The following is a 23,887-nucleotide window of genomic DNA, read 5'->3' on the forward strand; positions in this document are numbered from 1 at the left end:
TGATGATCTCTACCGCCCAGTATACTGTGGTTTAGTCTGATCAAACGATTCATGTTATGTTATGTTACGTTACGTTATGTTATGAGCCACTCGCATAGAACATATTCTCAACAGAAAATTATGATACGCTATTTTATGACAGGACTCTATCGAGCAAACATTTTACGTACGATTTTCAGTTATGCACGTATTTATAATTAATCATGACACGATTTTTATGTTTACGTTACGACACGATATTTTGAAGTTGCATGCGGATTTATTATATATTTACTTGTTATTTCACAATATATGCATGCTGATTCTTTAGACTCACTAGATTTGATTGTTGTAGGTATTGATGAGGTCGGGCCGGAGGGCGGGGACCAGTGAGCCAGCTTGGGTCGGCAGTAGTAGGAACCCGAGGACCTCATTTTCAGCACTTACTATTTTTATTCCAAACTCAGTTTTTATTTTGTCAAATTATTTTAAGTTGTTATTCTGAAAACATTATTTACTTCCGCTGCTACTTTAAACATTGGTTCTTTTATCAGTATAATTATGAATGAGATATTTTATTTATTTAAAGAGAAAATTTTAAATTTTTCCGCAAATTTTCAAGTACGAAATACGGGCCTCTACAGGTGGTATCAGAGCATATGTTCTTGTAAAGGGTTGTACTACTACTGACCTCGAGAAGCTCACGAAGTCACGTCTTCGGTCTGTAAGTTTTATGTTTACGCATTTCGTTTAAAGCATGAATTATTTTAACAGCATGTTTTCATGAAATATTTTATGTCCAGATTTTTTTATTATGCAGTATTTATTTAAATTTAAAGAAATAATGTAATTATGCATGATGGTTACATATGAGTTATATGCATGGAACAGTATGCCTCCTAGACGTATTCTTGAGAGCGCGAGAGATGATGAGCCTCACCAGGAGGACAGTCAGAACCGTAGGCAGGAGAGAGATTTACCTCCACCCCCTCCACCGGACATGAATGCCCAGATGCTAGCTGAGATGACTCAGTTCTTCGCACAGTTTGCGGGGAACAATGCTGTGGCAGCCAGGCCGACAGGGCCTGAGGCTACCTATGAGTGGTTCATGAAGATGCGACCGAAGGAGTTCTCAGGGACGGCAGATCCCATGATTGCCAAGGGCTGGATTAAATCCCTCGAGGTTATCTTAGAGTTCATGGAGCTTGGGGATGCAGACAGAGTTCGTTGTGCGACCTATCTGTTGGGAGGAGACGCACGCCTTTGGTGGGAAAGAGCATCCGTAGCTTTGAATATGGCTACTCTGAGCTGGAGGCGCTTCAAGGAGGTATTCTACTCCAAATATTTTACCGACGAGGTGCGCACCAGGTTGACCAGGGAGTTCATGACCCTGAGGCAAAGAGATATGACTGTTACGGAGTTCATCCGTAAATTCGAGAGGGGTTGCCATTTGGTACCCCTGATCGCGAATGATACTGGAGCCAAGTTGAGACATTTTATGGAGGGTCTACAGCCGATCTTGCGCCGTGATGTTAGGGTGGCTGGCCCTACTACTTATGAGGTCGCTGTCTCCAAAGCGCTAGCCGCAGAGCAGGATCAGCATGATATTGAGAGGGATCGCCAGGGCAAGCGACCAGTCCAGATGCCGCACCGCCCTCCTCCTCAGCAGCAGCAGCAGAATAAGAGGCCTTTCCACGGCCCTCCCAGGAACAGAGGGCAGCAGCAGCAGCAGCAGGGACGGGCAGTCCCGAGGGCCGTTGAGCACCCAGTCTGTGCAAAGTGCTCACGCCGTCACGTCGGAGTTTGTATGTACTGCTCATGGAAGTGTTACAAGTGTGGTAGTCCAGACCACTTGCTGAAGCAGTGCCCACAGGGGAGTCTGCCTACTCAAGGCAGAGTTTTTGCTCTCCATGCAGCGAAGACTAACCCAGAGACCATGCTCATGACAGGTATCTTAAAGCTTTAAGTTTGTATTTGAATTTCGATGTTTTTGGGAGTCGGGTTTAAGATTTTGAACTTAGAATTACGATAGGATTGCATGCTCTAATCAGGGTCATTTTCGGGGATTAGGTTAGAAGGACTTTGGTCGTCGCCTGTCTATAAGTTTAGTTCTTGTAATTATTGGGTTCGGCTTGATGTTCCAACCTTTCAGGGAGAATTTTTATAGCTGGTTCAGCTACGAAAGCCTTGATAGATTCAGGGGCTACTCATTCGTTCATTTCAGAGGTCTTTGCGAGCTTCCTCAAAGTCAAGACCGTTGGGCTAGATATAGCCTACTCAGTAGTATTGCCGTCTGGAGAAGAAATGACAGCTACTAATGTGATCCGAGACATAGACCTTGAGCTTCATGGCAACCTTGTTTATGCGGATCTTATTGTGTTGCCAATGCCAGAGTTTGACATCATTCTGGGTATGGACTGGCTACTAAGTAACAGAGTTTTGATTGACTTCCATCGGAGATCTGTTCTAGTCCGACCGCCTGTGATGGCGCAGTTCTTATTCAAGCCAGATAGGTACATTCCTTTACCGCGCATTATACCTTCTATCCAGGCTAGGAAGCTCATGCATAGAGAGTGTCGGGCGTTTTTAGCGACTTTTGTATCCGTTCCCGAGGCACCCAGTCAGTCAGCCTCCGATGTTCCCATTGTTAGGGACTTTCTAGACATTTTTCCTGACAACGTCTCTGGTATGCCACCCGAGCGAGAGGTGGAGTTTTCTATTGAGCTTATGCCAGGTACGGTACCAATCTCGAAAGCACCGTACCGATTAGCACCGACAGAGATGGCAGAACTGAAGAAGCAGATTCAGGAACTTCTTGACAAGGAGTTCATTCGCCCGAGTTTTTCACCATGGGGCGTGCCAGATTTGTTTGTGAAGAAGAAGGGTGGTTCCATGCGGCTCTGTATTGATTACCGGGAGTTAAACATGGTTACAGTGAAGAACAAGTACCCACTTCCGCGGATTGAAGATTTATTTGATCAGTTACAGGGGAGCTTCAGTATTCTCAAAGATCGATCTGCGTTCCGGTTATCACCAGTTGAGGGTGAAAGAAGCCGATGTTCTCAAGACTGCTTTCAGGACTCGTTACGGCCACTTCGAGTTTCTTGTGATGTCGTTCGGTTTGACGAATGCGCCAGCGATCTTCATGGATCTCATGAATCGCGTATTTCAGCCGTATCTTGACCAGTTCGTGATAGTATTCATAGACGACATTCTCGTCTACTCAAAGAATCACGAAGAGCACAGCAGACATCTGACCACAGTTTTGCAGACCCTACAGAAGCATAAGTTATTCGCGAAGTTCAGTAAATGCGAATTCTGGTTAGAGAAGGTGGCGTTTCTAGGTCACATCGTTTCTAGCAGCGGGATTGAGGTACACCCAGCGAAAGTTGCTGCAGTCAGAGATTGGGTTGTGCCGCAGAATGCATCAGAGATCAGTAGTTTCCTTGGGCTAGAAGGATATTATCGAAATTTTATTCAGAGATTGTCTTCCATCGCAGTTCCACTCACATCATTGACAAAGAAGAATGTTAAATTTGTGTGGAGCGAATTATTGGCCATGCCGTCAGGGCCCAACGAGTTTGTATTGTACACCGATGCTTCGAAGCTCGGTCTAGGCGCAGTATTGATGCAGCATGGGAAAGTGATATCGTATGCTTCTCGATAGTTGAAAACCCATGAGAAGAACTACCCTACTCACGACCTAGATTTGGCAGTCGTAGTATTTGCCTTGAAAATTTGGAGGCATTATCTGTACGGGGAGAAGTGTCAGATCTTTACCGACCATAAGAGCCTCAAGTACTTCTTTACGCAGAAAGAGCTGAATATGCGTCAGAGCGTTGGTTGGAGCTAGTGAAGGACTATGACTGTGACATTAGCTACCACCCGGGCAAAGCTAATGTAGTTGCGGTTGCATTGAGCAGGAAAGTCGCAGTGATGGCTCATTTGACGATTCAGAGACCTCTTCAGTCTGAGATGCAGAGGTTTGATCTAGAGACATATCCTCGAGGTAGAGTTCCTCGTCTATCTACTTTGACTATTCAGTCTTCTCTTCTAGATTGTACTCGCAGTGGGCAGTCAGCAGACGAGCAGTTGGCAAAGTGGAAGCAGAGAGATGAGGCCAAGGGCAGTATCTTGTATACAGTTAGCGACGGTATTGTGAGATATCGAGGCAGAATGTGGGTTCCTAGCAGCGATTCTATTCGAGCAGATATTTTATCAGAGACCCACATGTCGCCATACTCTATTCACCCTAGGAGTACGAATATGTACAAAGATCTACAGTTGTTGTATTTGTGGCCCAGCATGAAGAAAGACATCAGACGTTTTGTATCCAAGTGCTTGACATGTCAGCTTGTGAAAGCGGAGCATTAGAGACCAGCAGGTATGCTCAAGCCTCTTCCTATTCCCGAGTGGAAATGGGAGAATGTTACCATGGACTTCGTGACCGGTTCCCAAAGTCAGCCAGAGGATCAAATGCTATCTAGGTGATTGTTGATCGTCTCACAAAATCAGCGCACTTCTTGCCTATTAAGACGACTTTCACCATGATTCAGTATGCAGAGTTGTATACCCGGGAGATAGTCCGACTTCATGGTATTCCCGTTTCTATCGTGTCTGATCGAGATTCCAGCTTCACTTCTTCATTTTGGAAGAGTTTGAATTCGACTATATGTACGAAGTTGTTGTTTAGCACAGTTTTCCACCCTCAGACAGATGGTCAGTCAAATAGAGTTATCCAGATTTTAGAGGATCTTCTCCGTGCTTGCGTTATTGATTTCTCAGGGAGTTGGGAGTCGAAGTTGCCACTGGTAGAGTTCACCTATAACAACAGTTTTCAGTCGTCTATAGGTATGGCTCCGTATGAAGCACTGTATGGCCACAAGTGCAGATCGCCTATTCACTGGGATGAAGTAGGAGAGAGAGCAGAATTGGGTCCGGAGATTATTCAACAGACTGCCGATGTAGTATTCAAGATCCGTGATAGGATGAGGACTGCTCAGAGTCGACAGAAGAGTTATGCGGATCAGCGGACGAGAGATCTAGAGTTTGCCGTCGGCGACCATGTTTTCGTGAAGGTAGCACCTATGAAGGGTGTCATGCGGTTCGGAAAGAAAGGAAAGCTCAGTCCGAGATTCATTGGACCATTCGAGATCCTCGACAGGGTTGGGACGTAGCTTACTGTGTTGCTCTTCCCCCGAATCTAGCCGGAGTACACAATGTGTTCCACGTCTCTATGCTGAGGAAGTATATGGCCAATCCTTCGCATGTCTTGAATTTTGAGCCGTTGCAGCTCACTACGAACCTATCTTATGAGGAAAGACCAGTGCAGATCTTAGACAGACAGGAGAAAAAGCTTCGGAACAAAATGGTGCAGCTAGTGAAAGTCAAATGGCTTAATCATTCGGAGGAGGAAGCTACGTGGGAGGCTGAGCTGGAGATGAAGAGTCGTTACCCCGAGTTATTCGGTGAGTTTTAATTTCGAGGACGAAATTTCTTTTAAGGAGGGGAGAGTTATAGAACCCGTAAATCAGACTACGTATAAGCCGTGCATAATTACTATTATTTAAATTAAAAATGATTTTTATGCATGAGGATTTAAATTCATTCTTTTAAAATTGGTTGACTTATTATTATTTATTTTACGCAGTATTTTAGTTTTTATCTTTTCAGTTAAGTAAGTGAGGCCGGTCTGGAGTTGGAGTATTAAGATAAAATTTAATTATAAGAAAATATTCCTAGAATTTATTCAAGATAAAGGAAAATTTATTTTAATATAAAAGAATGTTTAAGCATTAAATTAATTAATTAGAGATAAATAGTAAATAAATTCTTTTATGTCCAATAATTTAATTAAAAGCCTAAATTAAAATATGTGACCAATTGAGATAAGTTAATCTAGGCTTATTTGATTTAAGAAATTGTAACTTAACATGTTAGTAATTTATTTTAAGAATTTGCCATGCATGCAAGAAAATCATTATCCTAAATTAATTTATTAATTCACTAAAATACATAATGAGTGTTTAAAACTTTAATGAGTTAAAATTCAATAATTAAGCAATATTTTCCCTCCATTATCTTGCAATTTTCGGCCATCACCTAAAAGATTTTAATTAAGTTTGACAACTCATTTCCTTTGATTTTTTTCCTTATCCATTCTTGCTAGATAATCCCTTCATTTTTAATCACCAATAATTATTGAATTAAGCAATATCCCACCCCATTTTAATATTAGATTTCGGCCACCTCCTTCATAGGATTTAAAATATTTGGCAACTCTCAATCTTTAATTCATTTCCTTATTTTTTTCTTGGGAGATAATTCCATCATACTTAATCTTCAATAATTATTAATTAAGCAATTTTCTACCTTATTTTGAAAGAAGAAAATCGGCCACCCCTTCAATCATATCAAATCACTCCTCATTCCTTATATATCAAACACTAGTATAGAAAGATTGGTTGACCATTTCAAATCCCATCTATCTTGCAATCATTCCCTTCATTTCCTGCCCTTCTCTCCCTCACCATTTCCACCGAAATTCAGTAGCAAAACCTCTCAAAGAAACGTGAGAAGCAAGAGGGAAAACAAGAGAGAAAACAAGAAAGCAAAGCAACTCCGTCTCCTCCGCGCCGTGTCATCGTAATCGATTTGTTTTCATTCCAAACAAATCCAAGGCATGTATATGTCCTTCTTTTCTCTTCAATCAAGTCATATACATATTTTTAAACCATGTTATGTTCATAATTCATGTAGCGAAACCGAAATAATGACAGCAACTTTCAAAAGAATTCTACACAGATTTTCTCGGCCACCTTCATGCTTCACGGTTTTTGCTTTATGTTTGTGGTTTCAGGGGTTGGCTCGGTTCCAGGCGTTTAAGGCTGCATCTAGACACGATATAGAGTGTGTTAGGAAGGCGTTAGTCCATTGGTTTAAGTCCCTTTCCTCCCAGCAACGCGTATTTGACAACAACTCTCCTTGGTGCATTTTCGTGTCTCGATTTGCATGGTTTATTGTCTAAGGTGATGGTTCGGATCTTGGCTGCCCTAGGGGCTGTAGCCATGGTTAGAATCTCTCCTTGGCTTGTCTAAGACGTGACCAAGTCGGCCTTTCAAGGCTTGGTCCATGGTTCATCGGTTTTCAAAACAAAACAAGAAAAGCACCCTTCGACCCCTTTTCATTTCTGCGTGGGTATGTTCGGTCATGGTGTTGGTGTGGATCTTGGTTGGCTTTCTAGCCCTTAGCCATGGTTCACACAATACCTCGTAATGTCTAGATCATGCCATGGTCGACCCTATGACCACTGGAGTGAGTTAAGACAACAAGTTCAGCAAGAAACCCCACGCGTGTGAGGTGTGTTCTCGGGTAGAGTCTGTGAGTTGTTTCTGGTGTTGCTCGGATTGTGGCTGGCCTAGGACCCTTAGCCATGGTTCAAGCCACACCTTAGGATGTTGGTAAGAGGCTCTGGTCAGTGGTTCAAGCCCCAATGGCCAATAGTCTCGAAAACGAAGCAAGGAAGCGCAACAGCTGCTGCTGTGATTTCTTGAACAGCAACTGTGCCTTCGGTTCATAGGTGTGTTTCGAGTTCTTGGTTGGCTTTTAACCTATGGCCTTGGACTGGACAGTACCTCATCGAGTTAGGAAGGTCTTGTTTTTTGCCGTTTGTGATTTGGTTAAGTTTAGAGGTCGTACAAGAATTTACGGTGCAATGTGCCAAAGCGATCCTCGAAAGCGCGTTTCATGATTTTGGCATCCATGCACAATTTTCGTGTATTACAGCCTTATGGTCATGTTTTCCAGTATTTTAAGAGTATTTTAATCATGGCTAAATGATGGTTCGATGTTGGTTCGGATTGGTACGAAGCCATGATTGAATACTAAGTTCGTTGGGCGCAATTGTCCCGTTTTTGGGTTCAATTACGAGGTTGTGGTCAAGTTAAGTTTAGTTGCATGTTCTCATGCTAGGATTAGGATGCAGCGAGCCTGAGAACGATCCAACTCAATTGGTAAAATATGACAGGAATTTAATTATATTATGTGCATAGTTATAAAAGTTAATTTTTGTTATATATGCGATATTGCTAGTGGCCACCTCACGCTCATGGGATTGCAGCTTATGGGATTATTACTTCACCCGGTGACCTACGATCGGTTCATGTTCATGTATGGGTACGGATATCTAGTCCAAGGACTGTGATGATCTCTACCGCCCAGTATACTGTGGTTTAGTCTGATCAGACGATTCATGTTATGTTATGTTACGTTACGTTATGTTATGGGCCACTCGCATAGAACATATTCTCAACAGAAAATTATGATACGCTATTTTATGACAGGACTCTATCGAGCAAACATTTTACGTACGATTTTCAGTTATGCACGTATTTATAATTAATCATGACACGATTTTTATGTTTACGTTACGACACGATATTTTGAAGTTGCATGCGATTTTATTATATATTTACTTGTTATTTCACAATATATGCATGCTGATTCTTTAGACTCACTAGATTTGATTGTTGTAGGTACTGATGAGGTCGGGGCCGAGGGCGGGGACCAGTGAGCCAGCTTGGGTCGGCAGTAGTAGAAACCCGAGGACCTCATTTTCAGCACTTACTATTATTATTCCAAACTCAGTTTTTATTTTGTCAAATTATTTTAAGTTGTTATTCTGAAAACATTATTTACTTCCGCTGCTACTTTAAACATTGGTTCTTTTATCAGTATAATTATGAATTAGACATTTTATTTATTTAAAGAGAAATTTTTAAATTTTTCCGCAAATTCTCAAGTACGAAATACGGGCCTCTACACAAGCAGAGACAATTATTGCACCCAACAATCTTCCTCCCAATAATTGCACTCATTGCAATCAATGGGAATCGAACCCGTGACCTTGGATCTGATACCAATTGTAGGAACGAGCGCTTGCCGCTTACCAAAAGCTATAGCTAGTGGTAATGGTGTAACTCAAATCTTTTAAACCGCACAGCAGCACAAGCACCACGGTTCGATCGCTCTACCAAACAGAGACAATTATTGCACCCAACACTATTATGAACATGAATTTTTATGAAAATGTGTTGCATGCTTGGTTTTAAGAAAATGTACGTATATGTATGATTTTTATAAGTGATGAATACGATGACATGTTTTGAAGGAGAGGAGGTTGTTGTGATTAATATGAACGCGAACATGTAAGGTCAAGGCTCGGTGGATGGGTAAAACTATCGCTGATTTCCCCGCCATCGGGTACCGCGATTATACGTAGATGGATCCATCGAATTAGAGCTGCTAATAAAGGAGAATGAACACGTATATGATTACACGATGATATATGTTTTGAATTGTTTATGTTACGATATGTTTAAGTTCATGCTTTTAAGATCATGAAGTTTATTTTAACTACATTACTTTTTCACTGTCGCATGATATGTATATGTATTTGTTATAACGGTTCAGGTGTGTTGAGTCTTTTGACTCACTAGGTGTGATTGATGCAGGTGAGCATGATGAGGTAGAGACTGGAGGCGCCGAAGACTGAGTAGATGGAGTTGGGAGCGCGCACAATAACCCGAGGACTTTACGTTTTCCACACTTTATGTTTATGAGTCAGGAGTGATACATTATGTTTTCTACGTTTCACATCTTTCCATATTTTGATGATCTGGCAGGCTTTTGAATACAGTATTTGAGTTCTTTTAAAACAGTAGTTTAGAGTTGAGATGATATTTAGATTTTTATTTAACTGAAGTATTTTTATTCAGTAGTTGAATGACTTTTTAAAATGCTAGATCGACAGCTTTTATTGCATGCATGTGTTTGAATAAATTTTTGAAAAGAGCTTTTTTTTTATAAAAAAAATTTCTAGTAGTATTTTAGTATCAGACGTCACAATTTATATCTTAATCTGCAATGATAATCTTTTAAAATGATATATATGTTTCAAAATACAGATGTCGTCGTTGCTATGTTATCGTCCTTTCTGACATATCGTGGTAGTGCGCATGAACCTGACATTCTGTTACTATTCAGTAATTGTTGGTACGGAAAAATTTATCCGCTATTTTAGTTGGACTCTGATCTTTTATCACTTATTATATTAATTTTTCAGGGAATATTTGGATTTGAACTGACTGACCATTTTAGATAGACTGTCAGGCTCCTTGAATCGGTTTGGCTATTAGTATACTTCTTTTGCTTTATTAGTCTGGCTCTGTAATCACTTAGTCTCTTTAGAAAACATCATCTTATTAATATTCTGTTTTCCTTCTTGAATTCAGTTAGATTAAGCTCTGTAATTATTCGTTGAATCAGCAACCTTGTTAAATCACCAAAACTTAAGATGTTCCAACATTTTATCTGTAACATATGTATCTAGTTTTGCAGCTTGGTTTTTTCATTATCAAAAGAGGAAATTGTTATAATATAAATTACCATAAGTTTTGGTAATGATAATAACAAGATCGTGTTGTTTCAGGAGTCCAGCTACCAATTTCTTTGTATTACAAGATTTCCAATCGTTGGACAACTCAAGTTACTCATCATAAGATAAAGAGTTCAGGATGCAAAAAATCAGAAGATAATCTAGATAATCTGCTTCAAATCGGTCCACTGAAATGTTCTATATATCAGAGTTCAAGTTTAATCGGTCAGACTTTAGCATACCAAAGTGGATATTTTAACTCCAACCATTCAGAGACTATCAAAGTAATCAAAGCAAAAATATCCTGCAAACTCTCGATTGAAAGAATATTTTCCAAAGTGTCTAAAGTAAAATCAGTCATTTTAGAAGTTAACTCGAACCATTCAAAGCCTATCAAAGTAATCAAAGCAAAAGTATCCTACCAACTCTCGATTGACAAAATATTTCCCAAAGTGTCTAAAGTAAAATAAGCCTTTTTAGAAGTTCAAAGAAGCATTAAATGTGCATTTAATGTTGTGTGATATAATTGAAAGCGACAAAGTCATTCTGTCGAGATGTAGTAAGATGATAATTGAAAAATTATTTTCGACCGTTGGAGTTTGTTTATATATGCAGACTCAAGACAGGAGATAGATACAACAATTCTCGGAATCTGCATTATTCCAAGGTCTTCGAGCACCTCAAGCTATCACATGTCAAGATACTCATCTTAGATTACGTCTGTCAGATTTATCAGATCATCTAAGGATTAATTTGAGCTACCCTATCAACTCAATATGTCAAAAGTTAACTGTTAGATTGTGTTGTCGTCGCTGGTGAATCGAGAGTTCTTAAACAGCCAGAAGTTGTCGTATGATCACTAAGAGTTTCGATTCTGGTGATTAGTCCGCCATTTTGTGAATCTGGCAGAAGGGGATGGAAACGTACATCATAAATTATCTAGGCATTGTTAACAATAATAAAAAAAAAAATGTACAGGATATAGCATTTGCTTACACTCAACAGAAAAAAGCTCTGGAAAGGCAGTCATTAAGAAGCGAAGGAAGGTTCCAAAGGATCCGTCGAGAAGGTTTCTCGATGAATTGATGATCATGAAAATGAAAATAACGATATTTAAGGAGTCCTGCTACAAGCACTTCTTAAGCCATGTTGAACCAGGAAGTACCATTAGGTTGACTTTACATAAATTCTGTTTCTCTTCCTCTTCCAAGTGTTGAAAATGAAAGGAATCCATCCACGTACTCACTAGCTCGGAATGGGAAGCTACGAGTAGCTTTTCAACATTCAAAGTTTTTAGCATCTACACACATTACAACACAAATTAGCTTCATACAAACCAGAAAACTTCTCAAATTCATTGCAACCAAACACCATAATGATCACAAAATAAAAGATAATAGCACAAATCAAAGATATTTTCCCGCCAGAGCAAGAGAGTAATTCGTAATGGATATATTGCCTTTTCTATTGATTCCACAAGGAGCCTGAAGTTTCCCTTGCCCTGGTGTTCTTTGCAAGTCGCTATGAAAGGTAACTCTGCCAATTTTGCACCATGGATTCTGCAAGTCAAATGAGATTTTTACCCAGTAATGTTTTAGGTGGGACGTGGCTAGGAAATTAGCAAAGCAAATACATGCTATAAACAATCATTTTGAATCTACTGCATATTGGTGTTATATCCCCTCTTCTAATTGCTCAACCCATGTTTTCATACATTGGATGGATCATTGATATGTTACCTAATATATAAATAATTTACTTAAGTCTGACAAATGAATATGCCTATGGAGAAGCATTAGAAAGACAAAATTACCTATGGAATAGAGTGCAGAGTCTTGATATATTTACACTTGGGCACCGTAGGATGGTACAGAGGCCGAGATGTCAAGTTTGTGAATACAACCATTTTAATGCATCCTGAAATATCTAATACTATATTCTCTACTACACGCCTCGCATGCTTACATGAGATTTAATAACAACCAATATAAGATTTATAGCATAAATCTATACTACCATTGTGTGTCTTAACTTCCAAGATGGAAATCAAAAATAAAAATGCATTATGTAATTTGTCTAAATAAAATTTCGCAGTTAAAAACATCAGAAGCAGGGTTGCAGAAGATGAGTAAGTGAAGAGAGCACGTGTCTGACTCCACAATGATAGAAAGCAAAGCACAAATCAGCAGTAATAAAAGTGCTAGACATGAAAAAGGAAGCAAATCTGGTGTCATACATGAGGTGTTCTAACATGCTCATTCAACAAACTACTAAAAGCTATTTGCAAACTGTAAAATAAAAAAAGAACCGATGGATTGAATTACCTTATGCATGCCACAGACATTATAATGTCATTTTTCTCCAGAATCACGGCATAAAAGTCACTGTAGTCAAAACGAGGAAGTTGTGATCTGAAAGAAAAAAAATTATCATGATTTTTAACTATGAAACATGTTATGATCAAAGCACAATTAATTATTCTGCGCACAAGAGTGAAAATATGAGTAACAAAGCCCAAAATTCACAGAGCACAGCTGCAAGCATGGACTCAAAGCAACTGTTCAACAGACTAATTTTACGATGTCTGTCACATAAAGAAGCTCAGCAAGCCCTTTTGAAATGATAAGCCACAACAGGAAAGGGGCTTTAGAAAGCCCATAGGCCTGCGCAGACGTGAGGAATGTATTCTTTCTTTCTCAGGCATGGTGGAAAGACTCTTTTACCCATACCAGAGGGGTTCAGATGATACGACTATGTTATTAGGGTCCATACCCATGAATTAAGGTGGCCAGGGAAGAAAGTCTTTCTCTTGAACCAAACTCAAGATGTAGGAACAAGGAGAAATTCTATCTCTAAAACCAAGCTGATCCACACAATCTCATCTAAAATGATATATAAACAAATCGAAAAGTAATTGATCATACCTATAATATTTAGTTGAGAAAAATATGGAAACAAATTGATGAGACACGCTTCAAATTACTAATATATACATGAAATCAAATCAACTACAATGTAAGGGAAAATTTGGAAATAAAATTGGTTTCTCCATCATACCAAAAGAAGTTGCTCTATTATGCTCAAGTATAATTATAAAGTAAAGATAATTTCTCCCAAAAAATTATGTCTCAGTTTTAGGTGAAGCAAAGCTGTTTTTCGGACATCTAGGCAGTTATCAAGTTGTAAAATCATGTAAAAGCAAGAAGGTATAGGAGAACTTGAATTAATCCCAAATACCTAAAAAATTTAGTTTTAGTCAAAACTTCCCTATTTTAGTCAAAACTTCCCTATTTCTTATACTAACCTATTTTGTTCCCATTTTTAGTTTTCCATTTAGTTAAGACTGTTCCAGTTTCCCTTTAGGATCCTTAAATTTAGGAGGGGTCATACTCTAATTTTTTGTAATCCCTTGTTCTTTAAAATTGAATACAGGAGAACGCTGAGCCTTAATAGTTAATGTAGGTGGAGAGTATATAGTAGGAATTTTCGAAGTCCTCTGCTGGATCCAGGATGGAAGACATGCATGAGCATATTAAAGTGTTTCTATGGCCAACATACACTCACGTAAGATATTAAAACACCTTCTCAACACTTGAACATCAACTTTCCCGAACGGAGATAAAAATGCATTTCTAAATGGTAAGCTTAGAGAACTGTTTATGAAGATTCCCTCCAAACAATTTGGTGATGGAAGTAATAATGAATCTGGACATTAAAAAATCTCTCTGTGGATTGCAACAATCTCCAAAGGCAAAGTTTGTTAGTTTCAGTTCGTACTAGAGGAATTTCCAGTATACCACAAGGTCAGGCTGACCACACATTGTCCACAAATCAAGCTTTGATTAGGAAGATATTCGTTCTTTTGTGCATATGGATAACATCATTATAACGCATAATTTGCTAAAAAAATAAATTCTAAGACAAGGAACTAGGAATTCTTTGTTACATGAAATGAAGACATCAAAAAGTTTACAAACAATATTATTACTACAAGCGACAAGCACATTCCGGGAAAGAAATTGGAGACATAAAAGAAGTGGATAGGATCTTCCAGTAACACCAAAAGTTAATTGGAAACTGACAAATCTCTTAGTCTTCAACTTGATATTGTCCCTTTCTTTTAGTGCGAGAATGATAAGTCAAGGCATGCGCTCAGGCCATATAAGAAACCTAGAATCAATTGACTGCTTATTAAAAATCTTGAGGATACCCTAAGCATAAAAAATATTGTTTAATTGCATGATATTCGTTTTATCAAAAATCATAATCAGTGGTAGTTATGTGATTTCAAATAATTTAAATTGTATAAAAACTCAAGAAGGTTACATTTCGATCAGTTGGGCGATTAATGTTCTCCAACAATTTCCCAATAACTCATTAATCTGCAACTTATGGAAACCAAATATGTCATGTTCATTTTGATACAACTTGCAAGATCACGTGTTTGTCGTTTTATCAAAAAGTTATAGTTGGTGATAAGGATGCAATTCAAATGTTTTAAATTATAAAACGGTCTAGGTGTCACATTTCGATCAATGCCCAACTGAAATATTTAAAAGGAATGACAACAAAGAGATCGAATCATTTGGCATAGTGGGCTGCATAATCCGAACTTAAAAAATACACAATCCGAAATTATGTGAAATGGGGAAATCTTGTAACTTGGACAAGTAGAAGCAACCAATCACAACCAAAAGCAATGCAAAAGCCAAGTATCAAGCAGTTGCACAAGTTTTGATAGATCAATAGAAAAAATTATACCAAATATACAATCTTGAAGGGTAGGTCCTATAAAGCTCAAGAGTGATAACAATTTCACCATTAGCATAGTTTAAAGTCATGTTAGCATGATTTTTATGGAACATGCCAAGACTGATAGAAACTTCATCAAGCACAAGACTAAAATGGTAAAGTATAATAAGTACTACCCGAGGACTAGGAAGTCGATATCCTCATTGGTCATGAAGGAAAAAATGGGCACGCCTGATATCTATTCTCCAGCTTAGGGTAGGGGTTGAACCCTTGAATTACTCCAAATTTCCAAAAAAAAATCAATTTAGTTGCTATTTTTCTGTTGATTGCTGTAACCTTTTCCCCCCTATACAAGACTATTTCATCTACATATAGACTAGTAATTGTTATTGCATGAAATTGGATATAGGAGTATTTTTTTGCTTCTCTTTAGTCAAGCATTAAGAAATCGAAACCCAAAATATTTCCATTTACTTTTCGAAACTTTTATCAATTTTTAACTATTTGAAACTTGAGTTGAAACAAATATTTAATACATGGATACAACTAGCAAATGCCAAAAAGTAAAATTTTAAGAGATGAATAAGTAAAATTTTAAGAGATGAATATAATTAAAAGGAAAAGTGGTACATATACATGCCTTTATCAGTTAGTACAGCCTACCAATAATATAAAGATCTAGTTTACTCGAAAACGCCGATGATGGTGGCAGGATAAGTCAGTCACAAATCACAATAGCTACAGTCAGAAGATAAGAAAAACAGTAGAACTACTCACTCATGCCTATGTCAAGAAATATGAACAAGATGAGCTAGTTCTGGGAGTTGGAACAAGGAAAAGCCAGCATATTTATGACTTAAGTATCGAGGGTATGCACAGTAATAGCAGTTACCCCCAATTGTATATGGCTTGAGGTATCATGCTTATCTTGGTATCTTCATCCTCCATAGGCCGAAAGCATTCTTCCATAATTTTGATGGCAACAGCTAACTTTGAGTTGCATTCTGCCTTCAAGGCAACAAAATGCTTAGAAGAATGCGCTTTATGGTCGCCATCGATGCACTTCAGAAGGGTCCAAGAGATACCACTAGACAGATGATTCATCAACCCAATCCGAGATTCAAGACCAGAGTAGATCTGGAAAAATTTGAAAAAAGAATTTCAAGTTCGAGCTTAACAAATTAATCCATGATACATGCTATTTCACTCTCACGTCTTCCATTAAAGCTGTGAAACCTGTTTTGTTCCGTGAACAACATCAATACTGCATTCAACAATAAGAGAGATTCATTTTGCTCTTTATGTCAATGTTGTACTCCCATTAGCTTTGTAACAACATCATGGTGTATAAATATTTAGGCATTTGTCCTGGCTTTGGAGGCCTTGCTATCGTTCCTCACTCACGGATTTGTCTTCTTGGTACATCTTCAAAAAAGCCTCATTGTTGTTGAAGAATGTGCACATCTCCATGACAACTGACTCTAATACAAATTTGTTATGGTCCCGAGTTATAGATTGTGTTATGGAGTGATCAATAGGCTTATAGTTGGGCTCCGCATCTTATCCCATTTGTGGATTCTTTGACCTTTTTCGCTATTGTCTAATTGTGGAGATCGAGGCTCATTTTAGGAGAGAACCCTGAAATCTCACAACACTTCGATTTCTGAAAAACCTCAATGATTATTTTATAACTTAATCAGCCACATATTTATAATTATGTGATAGCCTAGATAACATTAAATCTTCAAGACTCAACTATCCCCAATTTTAGGACATGTGAGATAAAGATGACAATATGACACTTGTTTCAAATAAAACAACAATTGATGTGAATTTGACAGGGCATCACATGCTAACTAGTGAAAGAGATTTCAAGAGATATTATCAAGATTGTGAGAGCTTAATGGTGATTGAAAGTGAAGTATCAAGTATATTCAAGCAATTAAAGAAGTTCAAGGAAACACTTAGTGGAATCGTATCGAGCTATCAAGCATTCGAGTGCAAAATGACCTCGGAAAACAACAATTGGTGTGCACTATGATCACAAAGCCAACCAAAATTGCCCATTATCAATAGCATCTGTGCAGCAACCCAATATCGATGTGCACCCATGTGCCACGAAGCAGAAATAGTTCAGAAACCCTAGTTTTCAAGATTGGCTTTGTTTTCTTGCTTTGTTTTACATATAAACACGTAATATTGAATAGAGAACAGATTATTATTGATAGTTTTAGAGTTTTTTCTCTCAATTTAAAGTTTGGCTTTGCTACACCTTGTGTGTTTCTCAAATCAAACTTATCAAAGTTTCTTGCTTTGTGACGTTTGTCAATTGTTATTCACGCGAATTTTCAAAGAAGAGTTCTTTGAAGATTCTCTCAAGAGCGATTGTTATATCTGTGTTATTTGTTACTAAGCTTCATAGTTTAGATGTGAATATCACAAAACACTCAGTTTCAACGATCGGGATAAAACTAAAGATTCGTTGTGCTCTTGGATTGAGGGCTCGATCTCACCCAAATATTCGAGTTTGCTTTTTACGTTCACGAGGAATCATATCATCTGTTATCAGAGCTTAGGTTCATTTGGTTCAAGTAAGTTATATTGTTTTACATATCGAGTTTGTTCTTTGTTCTTTTATTTACGTTCTTGTTTCTTGCGTCGCGAGATTTCTATTAGGAATCTTGTATTCTAGTCTTCTGGTGTTCGTGAATCTCGCGATTCTCGAATTTTCTTTAGTCTTTCTTCATTGTTTTTTGTCGCATAAGTTTCTTCTTGTCTTGTCGTGCAATTTGTCAAAAAAAAAATTGTTAAAATTCAAACAAAAAAAAAAGAAAGAGAGAAGTTCGAAGCTTGCACTACAAGAAAGGGATATTATACCGAATGTTTCCTTGTTGATATAAGTTTCCTTCTTGCATTCAAAGTTTTCCTTATTTGTTTGATTTTTTTTTGTTTTGGGATTTTCAATTGTTCTTGAGAATAGTTCTTGTTATTGTAAGAAAAAATTGATTAAAAGAAATTCAATTAAAAAAAATTTGATAAAAAAAGAAGAGAATCGAAATTTACAAAAAAAAATAATAGAGATCGAAATTCCCTTTGAGTTAGCATCTAGTATTGGAAAATTTTCTTCGAGTGTTGAGTCACACTCACGTTATTGGGAAAATCCTTCCAATTTATTTGTTTTTGTGCAGTTAACGTGAGTCAATTTTCAAGTGCCTAAAAGTTTGGACTTGTAAAGTTTGATGCACACTAGCTACAAAGCCTAAGTAACCTTCTAGAGAATTCTCAAATTTGAGTGAAATACTTGAGTGTGGGTGTTTCTTTCTTGAAGTGATGCCTACAAGTAAAAGGAGTTTGAATAACTATTGGAAGATAAAAAAAAGTGATTTTTTTCTTTGGAGTGACTTGTGAGATTTGGGTGAGAAACATATTCTTGTTATTTTTATACTAACTTTTCTTGCAGGTACAACATGTCCGATGATCTTAAATTTCAAACATTGGTTGGAGAGTTGGGGAGAATTTGGGAGAAGGAGTTTAGGCCTCTACGGGAGAGGTATTGGTAAGTTGAGTAGGATAGAAAGAAGAGTCGATGTGGATAGAATCACGCCTGGATTAGGATGATGATTGGCGGTGTGATAAGAGTAGTAGATATAGAAGTCGGGAAAAATATAGAGTAAGTGGCGTTAAGATGACAATTCCATCTTTCGATGAAAGAGCCGATCCAAATCAGTATCTCGATTGGGATGAAAAGATGAAGTGTATTTTTGTGGTCCAAGATTATTCGGAAGCTAAGAAGCTAAGACGAGCTTGTAGCGAGTTTGCCGACTATGCTATTACTTGGTGGGATCAGTTAGTGTTGGGTAGGAGAAGATGTGGAGAGAATCCTATAGTCATGTGGGATGAGATGAAAATGGTGATGAGAAAACATTTTGTTCTTAATCAATATCCTAAGGAAGTTGATAGAAGAGGTGGGTGTGACTTGCATGAAGCGTCCTTTGCTTCCACATGGAGGTCGAGCATGGATGAGAAAATCATGGCTAGGCCATGATCGATTCAAGGCATGAAGTTCTCAAGCATGGATATCATTTATCAAGGTACATCTAAAATTTCAAATGCTCGTACTTGTGATATTATATGTTTGTGTCTAGAAATTGGACATGTTATTAGCCAATGTCAAAATGAGACGGTGAAGAATCCAAAGTTGCAGTTGATTATGAATCAAAAGTTGCAGTTGATTGTGAATTCAAAGTTGTAAGTCGAAGTTGACAAAGTTGAGACTGATGATACTCCACCAATTGATTATGCGAATATGGAACAATATACGCTGGAATGTGAATAAGCAAATGAAGGAGTTCCTAATATGTATGCTACGGAGGAGGAGTAAAGCTGAAGTGATGCTTTAGTGATGGAAGAATGTCATGGGTTAATCTGTATGACTTCGGGATCAGTCAAAGTGAGGTAAGAGTATGTCTTGCTTCCAAATCTTAATTCTATAATGTCTTGTTTTCAATATTTTAGAGGAAGAACTACGGAAACGGTGTTTAAAAGATATGACTTATATTTAACTTTTTTCTCTAAGTTTCATGGATGTGGAAGTGGTGAGAAACTGCATGCATTAAGCTTAAAAGTTTTGTTTTTGATTTCTCACAAGTTGTCAAATTGATGGGATTTAGTGGCAACAAGGATGTATGTGCATTGAGTTTAAATTCTAGTAAAGTGTCAAAAGCTTGCAAGGATAGTGTTGGAAACTAAATTTCGGAAGTTTGACAAACTGAGCGTTTAAAAAATTGGACTAACTGATCAAGAAGATTGAAAGAAACTGATCTAAAATATACAAACTATCGGTTGCCCATAACTGATGATTAGTGCCCAGATAATCAAAGGCAACTGAACCAGCTAACTGAACTACGTAGGTAACTGGTTGATCAGGTGGAAACTGATAAGTTACATTACAATAAGTTTAGAATAATCAACTTATCCTATCGACTAAAAGGAATACACGTCAGTAGTGAAAAGGACGTAACCCAATCACCGACAGATTGTAGTTTGTACAAAGAGCAGCAGGAACGCCGCATTTCAGAAACGCTGTAGTGTACGATTGTCAGAAAAATATTGATGTGCCAAACAACGGATGGAAAGATTCAAATGGCATTCATTGTTACCGTTGGAAGCAAAGCCTATAAATAACAGAGAAGAGCAGCTGAAAAAAAAAAACAAAAAAACACAGAAACAACATGAACACTATTTTATTAACCAAGCTGTTACTCTGCTCAAATCTTTACAAGTTTTCTGTTCATATTCTAAACATTTCAAAGCTCACGCTTATTGTAATGCCCGAGAAATTGATTATCGTAATCTGATATGATTTATTGATCATGAATTGATGTGAGTGTAGTTGGACCACTCCGAGACCAAATGGGTTAAAACATATGAGTTATGTAATTTTGGGCAGAACTTGTGACGCCCGAGCGGTAGAAGACGACCGCCCGAGCGTCAATGCATTACAAGAGCATGTTTTGGACAGAACGTCTGGCGCCCGAGCAGTAGTTCTTGACCGCCCGAGCGCCAGTGTTCAACAAAAGTATGTGTCGGACAGAAGATGCCGCGCCCGAGCGGTAAAGATTAACCGCCCGAGCGCCGCCTGAAAGTTGTGAAAAATGATGACACGTATCATTACATGCAATTGGATATATATATATATATAAAGCTTTCATTCCTCAATCAGAAGGAGGAAAGATCGAGAAAGGTCAGGGGAAAAACGAGAAAAAAATCCTTACGCCTTTTTAGATTTGTGATTGTGAAAGATCCGTCCGTCAGATTTTGAATCCGACTTCGGTACTGTGTTCCTATCGACGTAGGCTACAACTGGACGTAAGTTTTGCTACATTCTGATATGTTTTGAAATTATGATATTGTCAAAATCTGATATGATTCCTATATAATGTTCTTGACATGTTAGACATCGTATAATCAAAACTGGATTGAGGAACAGATACCATATGAAATTGTTATGAATTTTGGAGTCGATTATATATCATAATTGAATTGTTATCGATTATGAGGTGTTGGGATGGAGATCTGATTGATATGGTATTGCTGGGTATATTGAGATTTTGACGTTGTGCTGTTGAAACAGAATTTGATTGAATTCTGATTATATCCAGTATTGATTGAATGGTGTATTGATACCGTACCCGCGATATTGTTATTGCCAGATTGATATTGACAGGCTTTGAATCAGAGACTTCGACATAGTCAGAGTAACAGAGTGAACGGTATAAATTAATGTTGAGTTGGGATTGCACAACACGAGTGAGGTTTGACTCGAGTTTCCCTAAATCACATACTTTATTTTATTGCATTGATATTTGCAATTGATGAGATTGATGTTTGTAATCTATTGATTCATAGACAATGTATGTACTAGTTACCGGCTGATTCGTCTGGTCATCGGCTGATTCACTGATTCGCCTAGTCCTTGGCTGATTCGTCAATTCTGCGGCCGATTCGCCCAGACACTGGATATACGAATTATATCGATGTCGTTTAGGGTTGATTCATTCCTATCGACTGAGATTCGATATATTTGTCAATATCCAGAACCGGGATCCCTAGATTAGGAATGAGTCGAGTCTGAGATGACGCGTCGATTGAGTCGAGTCTGAGATGACTAGTTGATTTACAGTTTTATATCATTCATGTTTGCTGATTTGCTACATGTTAATGATAGCGGTTATATGCTTTTATATATATTTTTATATGATTGCATGTTTACATGGTTTATACTGGGATGTATTTCTCACCGAAATTATCCGGCTGTTGTCTTTTCTGTATGTGTGCATGACAACAGGTAGGGCTGGACCAGGGTCAAGAAGAGGATGAGAGCCAACCAAATTACGCATCGCTCATGAAGCCAACCAAAGGTGCCCAACATCAGTAGCACGCGTGCACAACACGATATCGACGCTCGATGGATTTGATGTTGGTTAGGGTTCGGTCTAGGTTGTAGGATGGTTGGTTAGGGTCTGAACATGATGGTTAAGGGCTAGGCTCGATGGATTTGATGTTGGCTAAGGCTAGGGTTCGAACAAGGGCAAGGAAAATTCAATAGGTTGTCTAGGTTTTTCCGAGGGTTCTAAATGGCTTGATTTGGGTTGCATAGGGTATGGTTAGGTGTTAATAAGCTATGGCTCAAGTTTGATAAAGTTTGGCTAAGTTTCGAGTCGATTAAGGTTAAAACCGGAACGTAGGTTCAAGTTTTAAAACGAATTGGGAAATTAGTCGAGGAGCTTAAGTTTACGTCCAAGAAATGTTTATGGGTGTAGTGTTATATTAAGTTTGTACGGATTTGGGTCGTCGTTTTAAGGTCTAAGGGTAAATTGGGAAAGTTAAGGTTTCAGGGGCAAAACGGTCAATTTACACTTGAAAAATGTTAGACGTCCTGGCAGTGCCCTGAATGCTGTAATGAAAGTTAAAGTGTTTATTTTGAAAGATTATGAAATTTTATGATGGAAAACGATAAATGTTAAAAGATGTGTTGTATGCTTGGTTTAAAAGAAATTGATATTATTGCATGTATTTTATAAAGTTATGGACACGAGGAAAAATGTTTTGGAAGGAAGTAATTTAATTGTGACCGTAAGGAAACGGAGATTCGTGAGGGACGAAGCCCCTGTGGAACCCATTTATGGACAAAGCCCCGTGGGAACCCAACAACCGAATTTTCATCGAAAGGATATGATGATATGTAAGGCCAAGGCTCAGTTGACGGGTGAGAGTGTCGCTGGTGTCCGCGCCGACTATAGGCCAAGGCACATAACGGAAAAGTGGTGCCTCGCCTCCTGGTACCATGGTTACAGTTGAGATTGATCAATCGACCGAATGATGAAAGGATGATCACAATTAATGAACGGAATTTATTGTTTGTTTAATTCATTTATTCCATTAATGAATATTTATAACTGAGAATATTCTACTAATTTTTTATTAGGAGTACATAATCTGGTTTTTGCTTAATTTTTATCCGGTAAATGCTAATTATCATGACCGTATTTCACACAGAAAAATATTTATTCTTTTACTTGTCAAAAATTGACCCGCTGGTTCAACCATCGGTTAACTGGTTGCACTACTGACCCAATGGCCCACTGCTATGAGCCTATGTGTAATGCCCAAATTTTGAAATATTGTGGCATTAGTTGTGATGGTTTATGACTTTATGTTATGGTATAAATGGTAATGAATGTTATAGAATGGAATAGATAATTGATGGGTAGAATCAAAGGTTGAATTTGAGCTAAATAGGTGATGGAAGTGCAGAAACGGTATGAAAAATGTGGCAGTAGTTGTGGTTTTTAGCATAATGTTTTGTATATTGATCCAATTGATGTGAGGCTACTTCCATTAGAAATATATGACATAAGGCTATAACTTTCATGTTTTGAGTTTTGTTCAAATCATTAGAGAAGACGAGCCAAAAGCTCCTCGAAGTGTGTCGTGCGTATCGTCGTTCCTACAATGACACATGTTGGGAGATTTAGCATAACTTTTTACTCAGATCTCCAAATGACATGAGGCCAATTGGAGATGCAAGCCAAGACATAGGGCTACAACTTTGTAGTTTACCACTTTCGCAAATTCTGAAGTTAAAAATGCGTTCTTGGCAGAATACTGCGCGCCCCTGCGCAGGATCCGGCGCCCTAGCGCGCGCAGTGCTGAAATTTT

General features: G+C 38.1%; 1 protein-coding gene and 1 long non-coding RNA gene across 4 annotated transcripts in view; one reads left to right on the top strand and one right to left on the bottom strand.

The window, feature by feature from the left end:
- The window catches only part of LOC140960401 (uncharacterized), a 31,549-nt gene extending 22,923 nt beyond the window's left edge, over nt 1-8,626 (top strand). Inside the window, exon 3 of the long non-coding RNA XR_012172163.1 lies at nt 8,514-8,626. This is a non-coding gene — a long non-coding RNA (uncharacterized lncRNA). The remainder of the gene's footprint in view (nt 1-8,513) is intronic.
- A 2,398-nt stretch (nt 8,627-11,024) lies between these two features.
- The window catches only part of LOC140959765 (increased DNA methylation 1-like), a 22,361-nt gene continuing 9,498 nt past the window's right edge, over nt 11,025-23,887 (bottom strand). For 2 of the 3 annotated variants that reach the window (XM_073417772.1, XM_073417771.1), the window contains exons 5-8: nt 16,059-16,303; nt 12,739-12,825; nt 11,874-11,973; nt 11,342-11,714 (exon numbers count right to left, since the gene is read on the bottom strand). In XM_073417772.1, coding sequence (XP_073273873.1) covers nt 11,541-11,714; nt 11,874-11,973; nt 12,739-12,825; nt 16,059-16,303 — 606 coding nt within the window. In that variant the 3' untranslated portion in view covers nt 11,342-11,540. Of the gene's footprint in view, nt 11,317-11,341; nt 11,715-11,873; nt 11,974-12,738; nt 12,826-16,058; nt 16,304-23,887 lie in introns of those variants that run through there. The other variant, XR_012172059.1, reaches the window with a different exon arrangement.

The sequence above is a fragment of the Primulina huaijiensis genome, chromosome 15, assembly GCF_012295235.1.
Source record: "Primulina huaijiensis isolate GDHJ02 chromosome 15, ASM1229523v2, whole genome shotgun sequence".
Taxonomy (NCBI): domain Eukaryota; kingdom Viridiplantae; phylum Streptophyta; class Magnoliopsida; order Lamiales; family Gesneriaceae; genus Primulina; species Primulina huaijiensis.